Source organism: Canis lupus, chromosome 2 (assembly GCF_003254725.2).
Source record: "Canis lupus dingo isolate Sandy chromosome 2, ASM325472v2, whole genome shotgun sequence".
NCBI classification, from domain to species: domain Eukaryota; kingdom Metazoa; phylum Chordata; class Mammalia; order Carnivora; family Canidae; genus Canis; species Canis lupus.
In genome coordinates, this window is record NC_064244.1 from 67,437,303 (window position 1) to 67,456,361 (window position 19,059).

A 19,059-nucleotide genomic window follows, 5' to 3' on the forward strand; every position below is an offset into this window, starting at 1 on the left:
GCAGGAGATCAGCTTTACCTCAAGGTCTGTGCCCAGTGCTTCCCTGTGTGTCCTCCAAGAGACACCAAGGGAAGGGGGTGACTAAGAAGAGGGGAAGGAAACTCAGACTCCCTAAATTGTCCCAAGAACTAGAACATGGGTTTCTCAACAGATGAGTAGCTTAGGAGGAACATGGAACCAAGAACAGGGGTGGGAAGCCAGAGCTACCTACTGAACGGGAAGGTACCGCCCCCGGATCTGGGTCTTACTAGAGATGCGCTTGTCAGGGTCTTCTTCGTCCTCGTCGCCACTCTCCTCTGGAATGGCATCCTCAGGAATCACCTGCATTTGGACCCCAGGTGCGTGGGGCAGCATTCTCAGGTTCTCAAACAGTCGCTGTCTATGGCCAATGGTAGAGAGGGTGGCTGGGCTCTGGTTAGGGACAAACCAGAGCCTGGAATGTTCAATCAGGGGGTGCATGGGGATATACTCACTTGATCTTCTCCAGGTATTCATTGGTATTCTGGTTGGTCATATTGGAAGGACTGATGTGAAGTTTGAAATCTGGTCCAAAGTATTCAAAGTAGTCATTGTACGGAAGCTCTAATTGGGGCAGGAGATAGGAGTCAAGAGACCTGGCTGCCACAGGACCCCAAGAAAAAAGCATTTGTAGGTTTGTCTGGACCTGTCAGCCCAACCATCTAACACAGAAGAATGCCTCTGAGATGGTGAGACTTGGGTACTTAGTGGGGTTTCAATCTTTTTAATGCTGTTCTCCAGTGTCACCCTCCAACATACACACAATGAGAAGAGGCACAAGCCCAATTTGGAAAAATTTAGGCAATGCCCATTGGGAGCATTTCCTCACTGACTATCCCAGATCCCCTACAGAGTAGAAATTCCAAAGCTATAAATAACCACTGATAATTCTGTCTAGACCAGAAGCAGGAGGGAGAGAGGACAGGGTCAAGAAAGGACTCAGGAAAAACTGGTGGTCTGACTATCACAAGAGGATAGGCAGGAGAATTAATCGATGACTAGCATCAGAAGAGGGGAGGCCACACAGCTAGTGGGAAACGGCTTGTGAACTTGAGGAAACACAAGCTTCAGCTGTGCCCAGCCCAGCCTGGCTTGGCCCTGGAGCTCTCACCATTCGGGATTTCCGTGTCCAGGGCCACAGCTGTTTCATATGTCCAGCAGCGGGCCACATTACGGATGGTGTAGCCGCCTCCTCCCAGCATCAGCATAGGCAGGTTGAAGCTCTTCACAAACTCCACACACTTGGCGTGCCCTTCGGGGAAGAAAGGGTTTGTTGGATTACAGGAGCACCCAGCAGGACCCTGCCCACCCATCCCTATGCTACCTGGCCTCACCTTTGATCGTGAGATTGAAGCAACCTAACCGATCCCCAGACAGGGAGTCAGAGCCACACTGTAAGACCACCGCACTGGGCTGGAACATCTCCATCACTTTGGACATGACCTAAAAGGACACATCCCGGTAACCACCAGCTTGAAGAGGTTATGTGATGTTTGGGGCTGCAAAGGATGGGTGCAGTACTTTGGCATCATTTACTCCTACTTTCCACTCTCCCTCATGCTGGGTGGTAGGGAGCATCAGTCTGGGATTTCAATTTTCCAATTTGAAAGGCTCTCCAAGATCTTTCTAGCTCTAGTAATGCTGAACCTGGAACAGCCTCATCTTTTGCTTCCTTCACTGCCCAAGCTCCAGTGCCACTTCTGACTGTCAGCTGCATCTGCCTTCAGTCCTACAGACTCTGTGCCTCATATTGTGAGGGGGCACTCACTTTCATCTTTCTCACTCTGACAAGATTTTGATATCACCTAGGACAAAGACCATATGTTGGGCTTCGCTGCTACCCTTACTATAAGGCATATAGGAAGCACTTCACTATCTGACCCTATTAGGTTAATGATAAGCCAGTAATGGTTCCTTGTGGCTTACAGGCAAAGATTTAACTCCTCAGCTCAGCATTCAAGGCCCCCTTTGAAATCCTGACCCCAACATATGTTTCCCATCACATCCTTCAATGGTCCTCCCATATTTGAACTAGTCTAGATGCAGCTACATACAGGCACCTCTGTACTTCTGCTGGTGCTGTTCCCCCTGTTGAATGCCACCCCTGCTCTCCAGCCTCCACCTCCTTTACATAGGCAACTCATTTTTCAAAGTCCAGCTCAAATATCACCACCTCTGTGAAGTCATCTCTGACTACCCTCCCCCCAGCCCAGGCAGCCATTTGTCTCCCACCCTTCTGTTCATCTTGCAAAAACAGTAATGACCACACGCTGTCGTGTATGTGCCTGCCTCCCGCAATGTAGACTGTGAGGTCTTCAAGGGTATGATTCATGTCTTAGATATTCTTGTATCCAACAGAGGGCCTGACCCACAGAAGGCATCAATAAATATTTGCATGAATTTCATTCCCCTAGCTGACCACACAGCATACAATCCAGGGTCAAAACACATCTCATTTCCCAATCAGCTTCTCGGGGTTGGGGGAGAAGTACCTAGGTATGCTGGAGGTACTTTGCTACCCATCCCTCAGACTAAGTCTGATTGCAGCCCGGGTGGTGGATAAGCCACTTACCGGCTTGAAAATGGCCTCATAGGACTCGTCATCGATCCCATCTCGGAGCGGGTAGTTAACAGCATAATACTTGCCTTTGCCAGCCCCAATATCCTAATCAAGAAGGACATTAAAGTAATAGTGAAAGATGAAGCTAGGAAGAAGTTCAAGATGGGGGCTGGAAGGCTAAGGAAAGAGGCAGTGGTTCTGAGAGAGACAGGTGGGGCCCTGGAGCTGAGCCAGGGACAGAACAGGGGCATCTTGGCTAATACCATCCCTCACACAGGCTCACATCTCTGGACACACCACTGAGCCTGCGCCCAGGCTGAGAACTATTTATGGAGCCAGAGATGGAATACCCTACCCCATAGCACAAGACCTCACCTTTGGATTGGGTTAGAGCTGCTGGTGGCTGGGTCACAGAACTAACACTCACCCTGGGACAACCTTTTCCTCCCCAGAGAAGGCAGAAGAGTTCTTTAGAATTGGAAATGCCCACTTAAAAAAAAAACGAAAGAAAGAAAAAAAAAAAGGAAATGCCCACTTATTCTAGTGCTTGCCACAGCAAACAGATGAACTAGTGCCACTCTTTCACCAGAGGGTTACATGGAAAAGGGCTTGTTTCATAGTCATGATAATAGAAGCAGATACAAGAGTTTGATGAGTTAGCTTCCAAGGACTCTTATCCTGAGGTCTATTGATGGGCTTCTGTAAGGGGAGGTATCTGTTATTAACTATTCACTATCAGACACAAAAGGTTTCCTATACTTTCTTGAGGACAGAGTCCATAGCTTGCAGTCAGATGATCAAAGGGAAAGGTTAAGAACCCTTGAGATGGTCCCATAAGAATTCCAATTCCTAGCCCACTGGAGTGAACCTGATGTTTCTAGCCTAAAATTCAAGTCCTATGGGACATCTGAGTAGTGTAACGTAACTTAGCTATGGCCAGGAGGGACCTCTCATGAGAGCCCTATCCCTCTCTTCCTCCAGAATAAGGGAGGAAGGCGATCAGGGCAGGTACCCTAGGCTGGGGTATGATGTCCTGAATGGCTAAAGAGGCAGGAGTGGTTTCTGGTGACATGAGATAGGAGAGTTAGAGCTGGCAGCTGAGGGTGAGCTGGTAGGCCCCTGAAGGGAGTTCTCACCCGTAGGTCCCCAGTTCCTGGGAAGTACTCTCCGTATTTATGAAAGGACACAGTCATGACCCGGTCTGTGGTATAGAAGGCCTCTTCCACGCCATCGCCGTGGTGAATATCAATGTCAATATACAGCACCCTCTGGTGATACCTAGGATCAGAAGGGGGTCAGGGGTCTGGGGGCTCTCTGGGGATGGGACGCGCCAAGGGCGCCAGGTCCCAGCTTACCGGGCTGGCTGCCTCCCTCAGGTATCTCTAAGCACCAGAGACGTGGAAACTGGCTGAAGGAAGGTGGAAGAGCGGCAGGGTGTCTCCAGAGGCCTGACCAAGCCGACCAAGTCCGATCTTCCTACTCTACAGCCAGGGTCAACTCCAGCCACACAGGGACACTTTGGAGGCAGGATCTGAGCAGTGCCTGCCCCTGATCTTGCCGTGGGCTCAGATCAAACCAGGACCCCGTCAAGGAGAGGATGGCCAGAGACACTCACTGAACACAATCCTAGCCAACACACTGCTAGGAAAAGTAAACTAGGGAGGCAAGCCCATGGGGAGAGGGAAGTGGGAACCTGGCCTAAGGTGCTCCTCCAAGAGACAAGGCCAGGCAGGCATACTTTAGCAGTTCCAGGATGGCCAAGACGATATCATTGACGTAACAGAAGCCAGATGCCTCAGACTTCTTTGCATGGTGCAGCCCCCCGGCCCAATTCACAGCGATGTCTGTCTGCTGCTTATTCAATTTCACAGCACTCGCTGGGTGTGAGAGAGCAAACACAAGACTGTTAGCAAACCATCTTCTCCCTTTCCCCAAGAAGCCCAGAAAACCAGTGAGAGGTAGGACCTATCAGACAACTGGACTGTACGATCCAGAGGCCAGTCCTCTCCCTCCTTCCCTATTCCAACAGAGAGTAAATATGACCCTGGCTACTCTAAACAACTTTTTTCCAAACTGAGGGTGGTAACCCATCAGTAAGCCTTAAAATTGGTTTAATGGGTCATGATTAGTATGTGTGTACTAAACAAAAGAGACTAGGATAAAATAACAGTAAAGGTAAATGCTCTTCTGTGAAACTGGCTTCTGAGCAAGAATGTGCATGCAGAACCTCAACTGCGTGTAAATGTATTTATTACTGGGGTTCATGGTCAAAAAATGATGAAGATACTGACTGAAGGTATCAGAAGCTCCAAGTACAAACTGGCCCCAGAAGCTAGAGAAATAGACACTTGTGTAATCAGGTGCATTTGTGGCAGTGTAATTCTAACAGCAATAAAAACATGGAACAAGTCAAGTGATCCAACAAGAGGGGACTGATTATATCAACTAAAGTTGGTCCATAACATGGAATAATCATGTAGCCACTAGAAATCATGCTATAGTCTACTAGAACTAAAGAAATTTTAAAGATTTATTAAGTAAAAGATGCAGACACAAAACTATACACATGTGACACATTTTTGCAAAATACAGATGTATATGTTTAATCCACATATATACACACAGAAAAAAGAATGGATATATAAACACCTAAATGGTAATAACGATTATCTGTGGACAGTGTGATTGTGGGCAACTTTTTTCTGTGCACATCTTTGTTCTCTGAGATTATATTGGGAGCCAAAGGGGAGAAGAGAGGAAATAAGGATCATAGGAAAATAAATATTTGTTAAGAAAGGGTTTAGAGTAATCATAGAGGTAATCTAGAAGTTAATAATGGAAGTGGGAGATATGTGGGGACTATTTCTGACCTCTAAAGGTAATTACTATGGTCTTTTGTAAGACACAGATGGTGACACTTCCCATTTTCATAGCACTTTGCAGTCTGCAAATTGCTTCTATGTACAGCATCTCCACAACCCCATGAGGTCCGCAGGGAATTCCAGTATTTAAGATCTCTTGGTAGGAAAGGACAATCAAGGACACCTGTCAGTACCATGTCAGAGACTAAACCTAGGCTGGGACTGAACCAGAAGGATATTTTAAAAGACGTAAGGTAAAAACTCATAGGACCGTTTAAAGGGTCCCAGATCAACCCCACTGGGACAGCGGCCTAAAAGGCAGGCCTCACTAGTACAACCCAGCACAGCCCGTGAGGAGGGAGGTATATTCCTTACCCACAGAGCCACCAGTAGATAACTGACAGAATTCAAACAGGCCATCAAATACTGGACAGTCCTCACCGACGTTGACTTGAAAGACATAAGGGAAAGGTTAGTTTCCACAATTCCTTTAGTTTTTGTTTACACATATGAGCCTATAGGGCGGGGGGAATCCACAGAATTTGGATTCATAAGGCTTGGTCTAGTTCAGGCTCTACTTACTGATTCTTTTTTTTTTTTTTTAAAAGACTTTATTTATTTATTCATAAGAGACACAGAGAGAGGGACAGAGACACAGGCAGAGGGAGAAGCAGGCTCCATGAAGGGAGCCCGATGTGGGACTCAATCCCGGGTCTCCAGGGTCACATCCTGGGCCAAAGGCAGCACTAAACCGCTGAACCACCAGGGCTGCCCTACTTACTGATTCTGTGACTGGATCAAGTCATTTAACTTCTCAGAGCTTTGGCTCATTACCTTTAAGTAGCAACCATGATATCTGCCTCACCTAAATGTTGAGAAGATTAACAGAAGTCTTACTGGGGAAGAATACAGCAAGTAAGTACTTGGAAAATGTTAGCTCTTTCCTCGAGGGAGAAAATTGAGCTACTTATTCCTGGGTTGGTTCAGATCTCACTCCAGCTGACTAACAAGGCAGAGAAAAACTGAGACCTATATAACTATCATCCACTGAATGCTTAACAATGTGCCAGACACTGTGCTAAAGGCTTTAGATACCTCGCACAACCTTCTAAGGCAATTTGGTCCTATTTTATAAATGGGGAAACCAGCTCAGAGACGTGAACTCCTAATAATAGCAGAGGCGATCTTAAACATTGGTCTGCCTGCCCTAAAAGCCCATGAAAATATACTCAGGCCTTCTCCCCAATAATTTCATATACAATCTCATTTGATCCTCATCACAACCCCATGAGTTGGACAAGACACATCAACCCCACTGTCCAGAGGAACAAACAGATCCAGAGAATTAAGCGACCTGCCCATAGTTATATAAGGAGGCAGTGGCAGAGCCAGAATGAGAGTCCAGGTGTCTCAACTCCCACAGTCCAGGGCTCTTGCTACTACACCCAAGTGAAAACTGGAGTCAAGTTATTTCCGGCCTAAAGGGGCAAAAGTCCAAACTAACACATAATGAGGAAACACATGCAAACAGTGATGCAAATGAACTGAGAAGCTGAGAGGCAGGAAAGGAAGCACACCTGAGGGCTGTAGAGTCACAGAGCTAGGGAGGAACCTCAGGGCTCCGAGTCTCCTCTCCTAGAAAAGGAAGCTATGAGGGGTGCCTGGGGGGCTCAGTCAGTTGAGCATCCGACTCTTGGTTTCACCTCAGAGCCAGATGAGGCTCTGAGGCTCAGCACAGAGGCTGCTCAAGATTCTCTCCCTCTCTCTCCCCCTCAGTCCACTCTCAAGCAGTCTCTCTCACATAAACAAAATCTTTAAGAAAACAACCAAAAAAAGGAAACTATTGAGACATGAATGATACACAGGAAATTACAGGCAGGGTAGGCTAGACCCTTATCCCTTGCTCTGGCCTTCCTATTGCACTTGCTGTCAACTGGGGTTCCCCACGGAGAACAAGGAGGAGCCCTAGGAGGAGGGTAGCAGAGCCCAGCTCAGACTGCGGTAACCCACTGAGAGGGCTGAAGCTCAGTCTGCAGTAACTACACACGCTACCCACTCTGGCACTGGCCTAGACTGAGAGGGCTCCCTGCCAAGACAAGCGCTCTGGGGAAGTGCGGCCTGCAGAAGGGGGTGAGCAGTAGTCGGTAGCTATCACCCTCACTCCCCAGTTGTGCACTGGGAGGCTGTGTCAATAAGAACTTTGGTCCCTGGGGCCAGGATCCTTATCCACTGGCAACCGACTGCCCCTTCCAGCTGCTTCCTCCTTCATTGGGTTTGGCCTGCCTAGGTTTCCAGAGTTTTGCTTATACTTCCATCTGGGATGTGGAGCCACCATGGGAGGAAATGGTTGTTTTATTTATTATTATTATTATTATTATTTTAAATATTTTATTTATTTATTCATGAGAGACACAGAGAGAAAGAGAGAAAGAAAGAGGCAGAGACACAGGCAGAGGGAGAAGCAGGCTCCATGCAGGGAGACTGACGTGGGACTCGATCCTGGGATTCCAGGATCATTCCCTGGGCCGAAGGCAGGCGCTAAACTGCTGAGCCACCCAGGCGTCCCTTTATTATTATTTTTAAGTAAGCTCTATACCCAACATGAGGCTGGAACTCATGACTCTCAGACTGAGAGTTCGTACTCTCAGTTCGCCAGCTAGGTGGGCCAGGAAATGGTTTAGATAAGAGAAAAAAATATTTTCCTTCAGCCCCAAACCAACACGTGGCTCAAAGAGCCAGCCCATTATTCTCAGCTCAACAAACTGTGTGACTGGAGATGGAAAGGGGGGAAGGGAATGAAGACCCTCACTTGTGCTCATCTGTGAAATTAGGGAGGACTTTTCTATGGGTTTCTCTCTTCCCACTACAAATACGTTTCTTACTCTTAGGCTGGTGTTAGAACGAAGGGAGCAACAGTGGGTGAGAGATGGGAGAGCAGAGGGAGATGGGGAAGGCGGTAAAAAGCACACTGCAGAAAGAGATGCATGGGATTAACAGGGACTTCAGGAGAGGGCTTGTACACTGTGGTGCTATAATGGGGGGCGGGGAGTGGAGGGTAAGAGAGAAGGGTGTGTGATCAAGGGGAGGCGACCAAGGGGGCTTCAACTATATTGGTAATGTTTTCTTTATTAGGCTGGGAGTGGGTAGTTGGATGTTCATTCTATTACTTTTTATACTTTTCTGTGGAAACATTCCATTCTCCATTCTACCACTGCCTTGCTGGGTGATTCTGGGAAAGTCATTTCACTTCAGTTTATGTATCTATAAAATAGACGACAATATCTCTAAATTCTACCACCATAATTCCCCTTTATCATTTTTCCACCATGTTTCACATTCTGATAAACTATCTGGCCAAAAAACCCAAAACTGCATTTATTGATGTTTGAACCCATTTTATTTATTTATTACTATTTTTAAGAAGGCCTGAGCCCAACAGGCCATGAGCTCCCTGGCAGGCAAAGGCTGGCTGATAGGGAACCAAGTGCAAATGGGCAGATCGAGCCAGGCTGTCAGGGAGCTCACTGTACATCATGGTCCCATTTTAACTAATTAAAATATTAGGTCAGAACTTTTTTTTTTTAAGATTTTATTTCTTTATTCATGAGAGAGAGAGAGAGAGAGACTGAGATAATAGGCAGAGGGAGAAGCAGGCTCCCCGCGGGGAGCCCAATGTAGGACTCAATCCCAGGACCCTGGGATCATGACCTGGCCAAAGGCAGATGCTCAACCACTAAGCCACCCAAGCATCCTAGGTCAGAACTTCTGATCAAGATTCTCAAGGTCTCTTGACAAAAAAAAAAAAAAAAAAAAAAAAAAAAAGATTCTCAAGGTCTCAAAATGACCACAAAATGTCTATTACATTCTAGCCAAGAGCAAGGAAGCCTAACTTACTTTTAGTCTTATTACACATATAACTTCCTAGGTTAGATATTGGTAATATAATAAAAGAGCTTGGCTCTCACATCCCTGTTATTGTCTCTGTAGATACCCCTGGTTATATAGCACTTCACTAAATGACATCTTTCTATAACCCTATGGATCAAGTCAGTAAGGTGCCTTAAAGTCCTTAGAGAGTTTCATCCTTCCAAATCCATCTTCAATGAGAGAAAATCCCAGACCTAATTTTTTTTTAAAAGATTTTATTTATTTGAGAGAGAGCAAGCAAGAGAGAGAGAAAGAGCAGGGGGAGGGGCAGAGGGAGAGAGAGAAGCAGATTCCCCACTAAGCAGGGACCCTGACGTGAAGCTTGATCCCAGGACTCCAGGATCATGACCTGAGCTAAAGGCAGACATTTAACCCACTGAGCCACCCAGGTGCCCCCCAAATCAATCGATCGATCGATCGATCTATCTATCTATCTATCTACTTACTTACTTATTTGTGGGAGGGACTCGATTTTATTTATTTATTCATGAGAGAAACACACAGAGAGGCAGAGACACAGGCAGAGGGAGAAGCAGGCTCCTTGTAGGGAGCCCAATGTGGGACTCGATCCCGGGACTCCAGGATCATGCGCTGAGCTGAAGGCAGACGCCCAACCGCTGAGCCACCCAGCCGTCCCCAGACCTAATCTTTTAATACACAACCTTAGAATGCTAGTTTCCGGAAAACTGGAGCAAACTGGGAGCCAGACCCAAACCTGGGCATTCCTCAGGGCCTAATATTTTATGTCTGCTTTGACAGATTTGAAAATAATGAAAGTAATATGTCATCACAGCAAAAGTTACTATTCATTGACAGTCAGTGCTCTCACTTCTATCCCCCCAACCTCCACTATGAAATAGTCATTACTGTCTTTCTTTTTTTTTTTTCAGGATTTTATTTATTTATTCATGAGAGACACAGAGAGAGAGACAGAGACATAGGCAAAGGGAGAAGCAAGTTCCCCATGGGGAACCTGATGAGGAACTGGATCCCAGGACCCTGGGATCACACACTGACCCAGAGGCAGATGCTCAACCACTGAACCACCCAAGTGTCCCTTCCTTTTTTTTTTTTTTTTTAAGATTTTATTTATTTAATTGAGAGAGAGCATGTGTGAGGTAGGGGGCAGAGGGAGACGGAGAAGGACAAGCAGACTCTCCACTGAGCAAGAAGCCCAACTCAGGGCTGGAGCCCAACTCAGGGACCTAAGCCAAAGACAGACACTTAAATGACTGAGCCACCCACCCATGTGCCCCTGTCTTTCTTTTAAAGAAAAGAAAACAAGTGTGCCTGGACGGTACAGTTTAGCACCTGGCTCTTGGTTTGGGCTTGTGTCATGATCTCAGGATCATGAGATCAGGCCCTGTATCGGGCTCTGGGCTCAGCAGCACAGTCTGCATGAGATTCACTCTCCATCTCCCTCTGCCTCTACCCCTACATAAGCACACTCTCTCTTAAATAAAAAAATCTTTAAAAACTAAATAAAGAAAAGAAAATAGGCTCAGAGAGGCTAGGTGCTTGCTTAAGAACACACAGCAGCTAAGTAGTAGAGCTAAAGAATTCAAACCACGACATCAAAGCTCATTTTCTCTCTTTAACACCAAGCTCCTTCTCTAATGAGAATCCTCTCTGCTGACAATGGAGCCTGATCAGTGGCCTAAATAGGTTATGAGAAGCCCTAAAGCCATCCAGAGCAAAGGAAGGAATTTGTCTCATCTTGAAAGCAAATAAGATCTTGTCAATTCAAAGAGCAAATACTGCACTTAAGAGGGGACAGTACTGGGATGCCTGGGTGGCTCAGCGGTTAAGTGTCTGCCTTCAGCTTGGGGCATAATCCTGGGTCTGGGGATCGAGTCCCACATCAGGCTCCCTGCATGGAGCCTGATTCTCCCTCTGCCTGTGTCTCTGCCTCTCCTTCTCTCTCTGTGTCTCTCATGAATAAATAAATAAAATCTTAAAAAAAAAAAAGAGGGGACAGTATTGTTGTAGGTGGTAAAGAAGCTTGATGCTTTAAAAAAAAGTCTCTGTGGCTCTGTAATCATTACAACTAAACAATTATTGTAACAAATAAACTTTCTGCCTTGGGAATCAGACTACCTTGTGGCCAGTAGCAACAAGTGCCACAGATTTGCTGATATTACAAGTTCAATAAAGTGTTGTTATGTGAAAAAAAAAAAAAAAAGATTTGCTGATATTTCAAAATAAGCTGTTATAAGCTAATTAAAACTTCTGGAAAAAAAACTTCTCTGGACAATGTTGCTTCATTGTTTTATTATATGAGATATCAGGTGCTGAGAGAAAATTTTAATATAACACAAGGGAGAAGTCAGATAATAGTTTTTCTCCCAAATTTCAACACATTTTCTCCCTTAGCTGAAACAATCCCCATGATTCCTATAAACCGAGTGTAGCTTCTGAGATGCCACCTGTTCTGAGCTTCAAGTCTCAGGAAGCAGGAGCAAAATCACCTCAACTCAAAGATCACATCATCGGCAGCCCTGGTGGTGCAGCGGTTTAGCGCCGCCTGCAGCCTCGGGTGTGATCCTGGAGACCCAGGATCGAGACCCAGGATCGAGTCCCACATCGGGCTTCCTGCATGGAGCCTGTTTCTCCCTCTGCCTGTGTCTCTGCCTCTCTCTTCGCTCTCTCTGAATGAATAAATAAATAAATCTTTAAAAAAAAAATCACATCATCTAGAGTCTAAGTGGCCACTCAATTTTCAATTAACACTCACAAAAATGAGAACAGTTAAACTTGTGTGGGATGACACCCAGTCCATTTTATAAAAATCTGAGGGAAAGTGACTTGCCTGGTCAGTTAAGTGTCAGAGCTGGGGCTTCTATCTCCTATGTCTCTCTACCAGGTCAGTGCTTTTTCCATAACAACATTTACAGTTTCCTTGGCATAGTATTGTGAATCTAACTAGACAAAGATCAAACTCTATTCCTTATAATCAAGATACAAGGAAAACCAGACTTGAGAAAAAAGCAGCACTCTGGCATCCTTGAGAGGCAGGGGAAATTAAGCGTCAGCTGAATAGGAGATACTAGGGAAGACAGGGTAGACTTCTACAATTCAAAGGTAGATCCAGGGGCACCTGGGTGGCTCAATTGGTCAAGTGTCTGCCTTTGGCTCAGGTCATGATCTCAGGGTCCTGGGAGTAAGCCTGCATCCAGTTCCCTGCTCAGCGGAGTCTGCTTCTCCTTCTGCCTCTGTCCCTCCTGACAGCTCATGCTCACTCACTCGCTCTCTCACAAATAAATAAATAAAATCTTAAAAAAAAATAAAAATCAAAGGCAGACCTGACTGGGGCCTCGAGAGTAAGGAGGGAACAGAATGGACTTACATCTCTGCATCTGCTTACTGTACTCGGACATGTTATCTGGGCGGATGGAGCGCAAGAATTTAATGTAGTCATCACTGTGGTACTTGGTCATCTCCTCGGCATTGGCTTTGTGAGGGCGCTAGAGGGCAGAGGGGAGAAAGGACGTGTTATTCCTGACCGTGGCCAATCTTCACCCAGTCTACTCTGAACACCTGTATCAGCCTAGCACTGAGCTAGGTGCTGTAAAGGTGAGGGGAGGGCGGGGGGGGGGGGGACCCACTGATTAGATTAAGGCCTCAGGAAATTTACAGTCTAATTAGGCACATAAGATTATCAAATAAGATTCAGTATCAGAAGACCCTGACTGCAACTCAAGCTCTGTTGCTTAGGTAAGTCTATCTAGTGAGCCTCAATTTTCTCATTTACTAAACAGGAACAACTTCTACCTCACAGGGATCACGAGAATTGGATGAGATGTTGAATCTCTTTGTAAACTGTGAAGTGCTTTACAAACTCTTCATTCTTTTTAATTCTAAATAAAACAATATATAGTTATGGGCCAAATGGCTCTAAGAGTTTGAGGAAAAAGGGTGACTAACAATAATTGAAATATGAAATCTTTTATAAATCACCATCACACCAACAATTCTGATCGTACCCTCCCCATTGAAACTTCCTTGACATGGTAATTTCCAGAATGTTATCCTAACATTCTGATTCATCTCCCCCCCCCTTTTTTTAATTTTTTTTTCATCTTTCCCTTTTTAAAAACCTCTTCTCTTCCTCTCATCTCTTAAAGGTAGGTCTTCTAAGATGACCCTCTGCTTTTCTTTTCTAGCTACCAATACCTTTCTAGTTTATAAAAAGCATTTTTTTTTTTTTAAGATTTCATTTATTTATTCATGAGTGACACAGAGAGAGAAAGAAAGGCAGAGACAGGCAGAGGCAGAATCAGACTCCATGCAGGGAGCCTGATGTGGGACTTGATCCTGAGACTCCAGGATCATGCCCTGGGCCAAAGGCAGGCGCTAAACCGCTGAGGCCACCCAGGGACCCCATAAAGCATTTTCAATACATACCTAACATTGTTTACCCTAAGTCAGGCATTGTATGCTATTTTGTGATCCTTACCACAACTTCTTAAACTCCATACTATTATTAACCTCATTTTGCCTCCAGGGAGGTTAAGTAATTTGTCCAAGGTTACACAGCTGGAAAATTGACTAGGAACCCAGAGGTCTGGCTGCAGGCACTACCTGACTCTTGTTTAATCCTCACTTAATATAAGGAGGAATGTAAGAATAAAAGATGGATACTGTTCTATAGAACACAGTCATAGTGAAAGCAGCAAGACATGGCCCCAAATACTAAATTGCTTTTTCTATATTAAGCCTTTTACCCTCACAGCAATGTTGCGGACAGAGCTTTGATTATCCCTTCTACATAGATACCTGCCCAGACTCACTCCATCTTGCTTTCTGCTCTGAGCTCCAGATTCACAATTCCAACAGCTTCTCAGCCAGCCCCACTTGTGAATCCTAGCGGCACTTCAAATTCAACTGGATCTAACAACTTATAGAGAGCCCAAAGGCATTCAAATTTAACTTCACTTCCAGACTTCTCTTTTACTATTTTTGTTAATGACACCAAAATCCACTCAGGCTGCGAAACTAAATGTAATCCTTAATTCCACCCTCTTTGACTTCCATTTCAATCCATTGCCTATCCCCTTCATTATAGGTACTCCATAATCTTGACTGCATCCACCACCTTATTTCTCCTATGCTCTTCTTTCCCAGTGTTCCCATCCTCACTACCATCCACCCAGTTGCTCAAGACAGAAGCCACCCTTAATTTTGCATTCCTCATCTACTACATTCAACAAGGACAAAGCCCATTTCAAAAGCTGCCCCTTTTATGAAGTAAAAACAAATCTTGCTCTAAGAACCTATCTTCATCCCAGGCCACAAAGTTCCAAGAAATGTGACCACACAGCCAAAAATCACAAAACATGCAAGGAAACAAAGCCCTAAGAGTGAGAGCTAATAGAAACAACAAATAGCAGAAAAAGATTTACAGATACCTTGGATATATGATTAATTTTTAAAAATGCATAACATTTCTATATGCAAATAAATCTAAGTATAAAATTTTATTTTTATTTTTATTATTTTTTAAGATTTTTTTTAAAGATTTTTTTTGTTTATTCATGAGAGACACAGAGAGAGAGGCAGAGACACAGGCAGAGGCCATATACTTTATTGTAAAGTATACCAGTTTATCCATTCAACTGTTGATGAATAGTTGAGATTTTGACTGTCAGTCTAAAGTTTTATAAATTTCTCCTTATGGCGCAGCCAGGGTGGCTCATTGGTTTAGCACTGCCTTCAGCCCAGAGCCTGATCCTGGGGACCCGCGATTGAGTCCCACGTCGGACTCCTTGCGTGGAGCCTACTTCTCCCTCTGCCTGTGTCTCTGCCTCTCTCTCTCTCTCTCTCTCATGAATAAATAAATAAAATCTTAAAAAAATAAAAGACTAGTAAAAAAATAAGTAAAAAAGGGACCCCTTCTTGGGAGAATGTTACATAATCATGGGTCCTCAACTCGCATAAAATTCTGTCTTCTCTCTCCAAACCCACTTTATTCATCTTAAAATGACAGTGATACCTTTATTTCTAAGGTCCAATCAACCGAACTTCCCTGCCAATTCACTGTGGCTCAGCAGCTTAGCGCCTGCCTTGGGCCCGGGGCGTAATCCTGGAGTCCCAGGATCAAGTTGCACATCAGGCTCCCTGCATGGAGCCTGCTTCTCCCTCTGCCTATTTCTCTGCCTCTTTCTCTCTGTGTCTCTCATGAATAAATAAATAAAATCTTTTAAAAAGTAAATAAAAAGTAAAATAAAAAGTCCTAAATAAATGGAGATATGCCATGTTCATGGATTCAAAGACTAAATATTCTCAAAATATCAATTTTCCCTAAGATGATATAAAGATTCAATAAAATTACAACCAAAATCTCAGCAGATTTGTTTATAGTATTTGATGAGTTCTAAAATTTATATAGAAGTTCAAAAGGCATGGCGCCTGGGTGGCTTAGTCGGTTAAGCATCTGCCTTCCTCTCTGGTCATGATCCAGAGTCCTCCAGTTGAGCCACCAGAATCAGCCGGGAGCCCCCTTCTCCCTTCTCCCTCTGCTGCTCCATGCACACGCGTGCTCGCTCTCTCTGTCAAATAAATAAATAAAATCTTTAAAAAAATTACAAAAGGCAAATAGCAAGTCACTTTTTACTTATATTTTATTTAAAGATTTTATTTGTTTATTCATGAGAGACATACAGAGAGAAAGAGGCAGAGACATAGGCAGAGGGAGAAGCAGGCTTCTCGCAGAGAGCCTGATGTGGGACTCGATCCCAGAACCCCGGGATCACGCCCTGAGCCAAAGACAGACGCTCAAACGCTAAGCCACCCATGCATCCCGCAAGTCACTTTTTTTTATTTTTTATTTATGATAGTTACACAGAGAGAGAGAGAGAGAGAGGCAGAGACATAGGCAGAGGGAGAAGCAGGCTCCATGCACCGGGAGCCCGACGTGGGATTCGATCCCGGGTCTCCAGGATCGCGCCCTGGGCCAAAGGCAGGCACCAAACCCCTGCGCCACCCAGGGATCCCACTTTTTTTTTTTTTTAAAGAACAAAGTGGAAGGACTTGTGCTACTAGGTATCAAGACGTACTTGTGCTACTAGGTATCAACACGTACCAAAGAACCATTATAATTAAGCCACTGGGTATTGGCATATGGGGTAATAAACAGACCAAGTCAACAGAACACAGAGCCCAGAAACAGACCCATACACACTGCTTGGCATAAAGCTGGTGCTTACTAAGTATTTGTGGAATGAATGAACAAATATGGACATCTCATACATAAAAGAGCTGGCACTTAGATCAATGGAGAAACAACAGACTTTTCAGTAAATCAGCTAGGACAATACAAGGGAAAAATTTCAGTGGATTCCTACCTCAAACCATATTGACAAATCAATTCTAAATATAGTAAATACATATACGTGAAAGCAAACCTATAAAGCTTTTATCTTTTTAAACTGTTTTTATTTTTTAAGTAAACTCTATGCCCAACATGGAACCTGAACTCACGACCCCAAGACCAGGAGCCACATGCTCTACTGACAGAGTCAGCTAGGCGCCCCCCATAAAGCCTTTTTTTTAAAAAAATATTTTATTTATTTATTCATGAGAGACACAGAAAGAGGCAGAGACACAGCAGAGAGAGAAGCAGGTTCCTCACAGGGAACCTAATGTGGGACTCAATCCTGAGACAGGGATCATGCCCTGAGCCAAAGGCAGATGCTCAACCGCTGAGCCACCCAGGCATTCCCCCTATAAAGCTTTTAATTTTTTAAAAGATTTTATTTATTTATTCATGAGAGACACACAGAGAGAGAGGCAGAGACACAGGCAGAGGGAGAAGCAGGCTCCCTGCAGGGAGCCTGATGTGCGACTTGATCCTGGAGCGCCAGGATCATCCCCTGAGCCAAACGGCAGATGCTCAACTGCTGGGCCAACCAGGCATCCCCCCATAAAGCTTTTAAAGGATGAACTTAGGAGAAGACCCTAAGGGTTGAGGATTTTATTTTTTTCTCTTTTCTCTCTCTTTCTTCTCTTCTCTTTCTTCTTTCTTTCTTTCTTTCTTTCTTTCTTTCTTTCTTTCTTTCTTTCTTTCTTTCTTCTCTTCTCTCTCTCTCTCCTTCCTTCCTTCTTTTTTTCTTTTCTTTTCTTTTCTTTTTCCTTCCTTCCTTCCTTCCTTCCTTCCTTCCTTCCTTCCTCCTTCCTTCCTTCGTAATCTTCACAGCTAACATGGGGCTCAAACTCACGATATGGAGATAAAGAGTTGCATGCTCTTCTGACTAAACTAGTCAGGTGCCCCAAGGGAAGGATTTCTAGAGACACAAATGCACTTATAACAGAAACAATTAATAATTATGACTATATTAAAATCAGTAATTTCCGTTCATTAAAGATAGAGTGAAAAGACAAAACCAGAGTAGAAGATATTTAGAGCAGGGCGTCTGGGTAGCACAGTTGGTTAAGCATCTCTTAGCTTTGACCCAGGTAGTGATCTCAGGGGTTTGTGGGATCCAGACCCACACTGGGCTCCATTCTCAGCAGTTTGCTTAAAGATTCTCTCTCTCCCTCTGCTCCTTCCTGCCGTGTACTCTCTCTTTCTCTCAAATAAATAATCTTAAAAAAAAAGATATTTAGAGCAATAAACTGACACTGGACTACCTCTACTAAAATAAAGTACTACTACAAATTGGTAAGGGAAAAAACTCACACCCTTGGGATTGAGAGTCATACACTTCACTGACTAAGCCAGCCAGACACCTCTCAAGCTATCACTTACACATTGCCAGTGGGAGTATAAATTCATTTGACTACAATGAAAAGCAACGTAGCATTTGTTATTCACATACCCTACAGTCCAGCAGTTCTAGTGCTAGAGAAACAGTCAAAAGAAACTTTTGCATACATGCACTAAGAGATATGTACAAGAATATCCAAAGCACTGTTCCTAACATTAAAAAGTGAAATACAGGGATCCCTGGGTGGCGCAGCGGTTTAGCGCCTGCCTTTGGCCCAGGGCGCGATCCTGGAGACCCAGGATCAAGTCCCACGTCAGGCTCCCGGTGCATGGAGCCTGCTTCTCCCTCTGCCTGTGTCTCTGCCTCTCTCTCTCTCTCACTGTGTGCCTATCATAAATAAATAAAAATTAAAAAAAAATAAAAAAAAAGTGAAATACAAATTAAGATCATGGGAGAATGGATAAATTGAAAGATAATGACAAAATATTTTTCAGCAGAGAATAATCAAAAAACTATAGCTATATGCAGCAAGGTAGTTGGATTTTACTAACATAATATTGTGTGATAAAAAACCAAGTCACAAGAGGCACCTGGCTGGCTCAGTTGGAAGAGTATGCAGCTTGCTTGCTTGCTTGTTTTTTTAAGATTTTATTTAGTTATTTGAGAGAGAAGTCAGGGGAGAAGCAAAGGGAAAGGAGAGGGGAAGCAGACTCTTCCCTGCACACAGAGCCCAGGACCTTGAGTTCATGACTTGAGCTGACATCAGACACTTATCCAACTAAGCCATCCTGGTTCCCCCAGAAGAGCATGTAACTTTTGATCAGAGAGTCATGAGTTTGAGCCCTATGTTGGGTGTGGAGATTATTAAAAATAAATAAACTTTTTAAATAAAAGATATATTTATTTATTCAAGAGAGACAGAGACAGAGACATAGGCAGAGGGAGTATAGGCTGCTCAGAGGGAGCCCAATGCAGGACTGGATCCTAG

At 44.4% G+C, this 19,059-nt stretch overlaps 1 protein-coding gene across 2 annotated transcripts in view; it reads right to left on the bottom strand.

The window, feature by feature from the left end:
• Positions 1-19,059, bottom strand: part of HDAC1 (histone deacetylase 1) — a 35,339-nt gene that overhangs the window by 1,626 nt on the left and 14,654 nt on the right. For both annotated transcript variants that reach the window (XM_035713243.2, XM_025446991.3), the window contains exons 3-11: positions 12,713-12,830; positions 5,815-5,889; positions 4,317-4,455; positions 3,715-3,856; positions 2,591-2,683; positions 1,353-1,461; positions 1,130-1,270; positions 474-582; positions 249-379 (exon numbers count right to left, since the gene is read on the bottom strand). In XM_035713243.2, coding sequence (XP_035569136.1) covers positions 249-379; positions 474-582; positions 1,130-1,270; positions 1,353-1,461; positions 2,591-2,683; positions 3,715-3,856; positions 4,317-4,455; positions 5,815-5,889; positions 12,713-12,830 — 1,057 coding nt within the window. The remainder of the gene's footprint in view (positions 1-248; positions 380-473; positions 583-1,129; positions 1,271-1,352; positions 1,462-2,590; positions 2,684-3,714; positions 3,857-4,316; positions 4,456-5,814; positions 5,890-12,712; positions 12,831-19,059) is intronic.